General features: G+C 45.4%; 1 protein-coding gene across 2 annotated transcripts; it reads right to left on the bottom strand.

The window, feature by feature from the left end:
* Positions 1-503: 503 nt before the first annotated feature.
* LOC135506951 (zinc finger protein 768-like) lies at positions 504-5,789 on the bottom strand. 2 transcript variants are annotated; one of them, XM_064926387.1, is made up of 3 exons: positions 5,402-5,789; positions 4,155-4,285; positions 504-3,309 (listed from the first exon to the last, which is right to left on the bottom strand). In XM_064926387.1, exons 1-3 carry the CDS (start codon positions 5,628-5,630, stop codon positions 2,155-2,157), a joined length of 1,515 nt encoding a protein of 504 aa, XP_064782459.1. In that variant the 5' UTR covers positions 5,631-5,789; the 3' UTR covers positions 504-2,154. The 2 variants fall into 2 exon arrangements, with proteins under 2 accessions (XP_064782459.1, XP_064782457.1); XM_064926385.1 differs by lacking the exon at positions 5,402-5,789 and adding an exon at positions 4,611-5,073.

Raw genomic sequence — 5,789 nt, 5'->3', positions numbered from 1 at the left:
GTCAGAATTCCCCAAATTATGCATTAGCTAGATTGATAAATATAATATGCTGCTAGTTGTGTAATTGATTCATCTAACAGTTAATGTAGTTAGTTAACAGTTGATGTGATGTCTTAAAACTTTTTCAGTATACCCAATGATGTCTATAGGCCTATTCAATCGCTGCAAATGGCAGATGTGCACATCCTGCGCACCGTTCAGTATAAGCTATATCTCAAAGCCATAGCCTACCAGACACGTTGGTTAAAAAAACAGTGCTTCCGCGGTCCATATGGAGAGTTGAGAAATAAATGTAATAACTACAGAGAGCTGAGACCCTCCTCTCTCCAACAGTCACAACAGTAGGCCTATTTGCTTTCAAAACTGTCATTTTCCTGCAATTGCAATTTGAAATGTTGCAATCACAATGCATTTTTCTCCTCTCCCACTCACTCTGAGCCCAGAGAGAGAGAGAGTGTGGTTTGGAGGATGGATGAGACGTTTCGGATAATAAACTCAGCAAAAAAATAAACATTCTCTCACTGTCAACTGCATTTATTTTCAGGAAACTTAACATATGTAAATATTTGTATGAACATTACAAGATTCAACAACTGAGACAAACTGAACAAGTTCCACAAACATGTGACGAACAGAAATGGAATAATGTGTCTCTTAACAAAGGGAGGGTCAAAATCAAAAGTAACAGTCAGTATCTAGTGTGGCCACCAGCTGCATTATGTACTGGACTGCACCAGATTTGCCAGTTCTTGCTGTGAAATGTTACCCCACTCTTCCACCAAGGCACCTGCAAGTTCCCGGACATTTCTTGGGGGAATGGCCCTAGCCTTCACCCTCCGATCCAACAAGTCCCAGACGTGCTCAATGGGATTGAGATCCGGGCTCTTCGCTGGCCATGGCAGAAGACTGACTTGCAGAAAATCACACACAGAATGAGCAGTATGGCTGGTGGCATTGTCATGCTGGAGGGTCAGGTCAGGATGAGCCTGCAGGAAGGGTACCACATGAGGGAGGAGGATGTCTTCTCTGTAACGCACAGCATTGAGATTGCCTGCAATGACAACAAGCTCAGTCCGATAATGCTGTGACGCACCGCTCCAGACCATGACGGACCCCCCCCAAAATCGATCCCGCTCCAGAGTACAGGCCTCGGTGTAACGCTCAACCCTTCAACGATAAACGGAAATCCGACCATCACTCCTGGTGAGACAAAAGCATGACTCGTCAGTGAAGAGCACTTTTTGCCAGTCTTTTCTGGTCCAACGACGGTGGGTTTGTGCCCATAGGCGAAGTTGTTTCTGGTGAGGACTTGCCTTACAACAGGCCTACAAGCCCTCAGTCCAGCCTCTCTCAGCCTATTGTGGACAGTTTGAGCCCTGATGGAGGGATTGTGCTTTCCTGGTGTAACTCGGGCACTTGTTGTTGCCATCCTGTACCTGTCCTGCAGGTGTGATGTTGGGATGGACGGATCCTGTGCATGTGTTGTTACATGTGGTCTGCCATTGCGAGGATGATCCCTGTCACACTGTCTTGGGTGTCTCACAGTACAGACATGGCAATTTATTGCCCTGGCCACATCTGCAGTCATCATGCCTCCTTGCAGAATGCCTAAGGCACGTTCACGCAGATGAGCAGGGACCCTGGGCATCTTTCTTTTGGTGTTTTTCAAAGTCTGTAGAAAGGCCTCTTTAGTGTCAGAACTGACCTTAATTGCCTACTGTCTGCAAGCTGTTAGTGTCTTAACGACCATTCCATAGATGCATGTTCATTAATTGTTTATGGTTCATTGAACAAGCATGGGAAACAGTGTTTAATCCCTTTACAATGAAGATCTGTGAAGTTATTCGGATTTTTACGAATTATCTTTGAAAGACAGGGTCTTGAAAAAGGGATGTTTCTTTGTTGCTGAGTTTAGCAGTGAGTCTATTTAAATAACGAAAATGTGGAACTTGAAATTGAATGCCATGGTCAATACACCTGCATTTTCAGAATGCAACACTTTATCATGTTAACTAGAGCACTGAGTATCAGGCTATTAGCAAATTGATGCTGTTGCAAGTTTGCAGGCTTCTAACGCCCATCAGCGCCATTCATTTACAGAGCGCAGTTTTGGAGTAGCCTAGTTACCATTAATCACGTGGAATTAAATTGAGGTTAGGACTCGTTACTGCTAGTCTGGGGGTAACACTGGGCCCTCTCTCCCGTGTGGACCTTCAGGTGCATCTTCAGCTGGTGCTGATGGGAGAACCTCTTCTCACACTGGGGGCAGCTGTACGGTTTCTCCCCTGTGTGGACCCTCTGGTGCCTCTTCAGGTTGCAAGTCTGGGCAAAGCGCATGTGACACTGGCTACAGCTGTAAGGTTTCTCCCCTGTGTGGACCCTCTGGTGGATCTTCAGATTCCAAGCCTGGGAGAAGCGCATTTGACACTGGCTACAGCTGAAAGGTTTCACCCCTATGTGGACCCTCTGGTGGATCTCCACCTTCTGGGGGCAGCTGAAGCCTTTGTTACAGAACATGCAGAAGAACCGTTTCTCTTTACTACCGCCGGATGTTGCTCCCACTTCCCGAGCCTGGACTCTAATCTTGTCGTTTGAGTTCAATACCTGATCGGAAAGGATGTGGCCGTGTGAATCGGAAGGTGCCATCGATGTGGACACTGGGTCGCGATCCCTGAGCGTGTGTAAAGGGGAGTGGGCTGCGATATTTTGATTTGGCTCTAAGCTTTCCCTGTAGTCTAAGAAGTCACTAGTGTTGCCCTGAGACTGTCCTCCTAAGTGAGTCTCGTCTTTATTCCATATCAGAGGAGCGTCACCCTCCACTTTCACAGTCATCTCATCTACGACCAGACCCTCCCCTTTCTTATCTAGGAACCCTTCAGAGTATACACTACTACTGTACGGGTTCCAGTCCCCTCTTATTGGATTAGTCGGTGTATCTAAGCCCACAGGCACGTCACCAGGTATCATCTCTGTAGCGTATGAACGGGTCGGATCATTGCCAGTCTGTAACGCATCACCTGAGTCCCGATGGGACAGAACTGTCCTCTGGCTCGGGTTACCGTAAAGTAAATACTCTGAGCGGGGAGTAGGACAGCCCAGTCTCCCCAGCCTCGTTAAAGTCTCTGTCTCAGACTTGAGGATGGCGTTTGGCGTTCTACTGATGTCCCTGGGCTGCACTGGGGTGGTGTTGGGGTCCTTCGTGACTACATGGGGCGCTCCAGTCTGGATGTTGGTGCTGTGTTGTGGATCCTCCTCTCCTTCAGACATCTCCTGCTTGACTCCAGGACCTGCAGCCTCTGTATCTGCAGACTGACACAAGAGGAAAGAGGTTAGTATCGGTACATGAGCTGAATTAGATAAGTGTCATAGGTGAGTCTCACAAGCTCTCCTATGGGCGGGGCCATGCAGAGACCCCCCCCAAAATGCCTCAGTAGCGAAAATAAATAACGAGCATAGGCCTATTTATTTCTGCAACAACTCACTCACTCATCATCACAAAATGTAAGCAAGCTAGTTACTCCTGAAGACATGATTGGCATTGGGAAAAGAGGTTGGGCTTTTGGCTGATCATTGGTGTTGATGATTGATGTAAATCTGCTAGTTAGCTAGCTCGATTTCTTTTACTGGTGGTGATTTACCTCTGTATTTCTGCCTCTCTCTGCTGCTTGTATCAGCCATCCAGACCAAGTATTGATGATGATGTAGGCTAAATCATGTGTTATTAAGTGTTAATAAAATGTTATGCTGCTGTGGCAGCACTGTTGCTATTTAGTAGCAATCTCCGTACAGCACAGACTGGGAAATGGGCACAACCGTGCGTGCGCAAGCTCCGTACAGGGCAGATCAACAGGAGCAACCAACAGGCGCAACCAACAGGGTGGAGGGTGGCAAGCTTGACAACAACTTGCGATCAGTACGTACTGAACAACAATGACAAAAAAAAATATTTTGGAGGAAATTCTACCACCACCCAAAAGGACACTTTGGAGACTGGAAGGGCAAAGGGGCATGTGCTCTGCACAAGTGGAGCCCTATCTGTGCACGTACCTGCTTATGGCAGATATATGAGGATGTACATGTAAGCAAGTGAATGGCTGAGGGGAGCCTTTCTGAAATAAACAGCCACACTTTCAATTCAACACTATTACACTAACCTCTATCACAATAACGTGCTGGGTTGAGGTTCCATTCCCCTCATCAACAGTGATTGGTTGGTCATCTCTCCATGTATTGTGTCCCACTGGCTTCACAAAGCTCCTGTGGCCTCCGGTGAGATTTCCTTCACCTGAGAGAGTGATTGGGGCAAAAGAGGTGGTTCGGTTAGCTACTTTCAATGCTCAACACTATATAGTGGATGTAATGTAACACTTCTCATAAGATCTTGATATAGGCTCACGATTTATTGATAAAGGTATTGTGTTCCATGCATCATATTGTTTTCATTTAGTAAATAATAGGAAAAAGAGTCAATCAATAACCTGGTTAGATAAGTAATCAGGGGACTGGGGGAATTATTGCATACTTTCCAAAAACAATTATGGGTAACACGTCTGAACACATGTGCATAAGGGAATGTGTTGCCCCTCAGCATCGCCTGTTCCAAAATGTACCTCTTGCCATTCCTCTGTATCGGTTGACAAGCTTGACACTACTGGGACGACTGGCGAGGACGCGCTCCCGTGCCACCTTCAGTTCTTGTAGCTGTAATTTCCTCCGCAATGCCCTGTTTTCTTTCTGGCTTTGAATTATTTCCAAACGAAACACTGCATAGTCGTCGTCTACGAGTTTACAGATCTCTGCCACGGCTGCATTCGCTAGCATCTCCATAACGGAGGCTATTTGAGTGTGAAAAACCATACAGTTAGCCATTGTTAGCAGCTAGCTAGCGTCACCTATAAACTATCTATCAACCAAGTCCTGTTTCCAACGCAAATTAAAGACTACACGGTGTAAGTATGTGATGCTGAGCAGTTAAATGTGTCATATTTTGAATTCCATGGTGTTAATAAACGTCTAAATAACAACAAGAAAAACGCTAACTTGGAAATAGTTATTGGTCATAGTTTACTTCCGTTTACACTTCCGTTTATAGCTCAAAGGGTGTGGCTAAATGGAAAAGATATGCGTGCTGTTCTTTGAATTACGGTACTTTTTATTTTACATTACACATCAAATCTCCTATTCGTGATCAGTATCTTTCAAGCTCAGAACAGACTTGAAAAAATGGCTAGCTGGAACTCGTCTGAGAGGTCGGCTATGAATGCCCTCACCCGATAGTACTAAAGTTGTATTGATTTAATTTTATGAATGAAGAAAATTAAGAAAGAAATATAGGCAGGTGCATCACTACTCCCATTGAAGATCTATTATTGTATGTAGGCTATATGTATTTCTACCTTACCTTGCTCCCCCATCTTTAGTCCACTCAGCAGATCAATGCTCTCTGGTCCATCCTCTATTGTCTCCTCTCTGACCAGCAGCAGATCAGGCTTCCCATCCTCCATGTCTACTGACTGTAAGAGATACAGAGTGAGAGGATGTTGGATCAACAAATCTGATATGAGCCCCCTGCTATGGAGCATCTTCTGATTGGGCATTGGGGAAGTGCTAAAGTGGCAGTAATAAAGCATCTCTTGAAAAAGCCAAACCTTGACCCAGAAAATCTAAAAAACGAATCGGCCTTCCATTCCTCTCAAACATTTTAGAAAAAGCTGTTGCGCAGCAACTCACTGCCTTCCTGAAGACAAATAATGTATACGAAATGCTTCAGTCTGGTTTTAGACCCCATC

This window comes from Oncorhynchus masou, chromosome 20 (genome assembly GCF_036934945.1).
Source record: "Oncorhynchus masou masou isolate Uvic2021 chromosome 20, UVic_Omas_1.1, whole genome shotgun sequence".
NCBI lineage: Eukaryota > Metazoa > Chordata > Actinopteri > Salmoniformes > Salmonidae > Oncorhynchus > Oncorhynchus masou.
The sequence above is the reverse complement of the archived record's forward strand: the minus strand, read 5'-3'. Positions and strand labels throughout refer to the sequence as shown.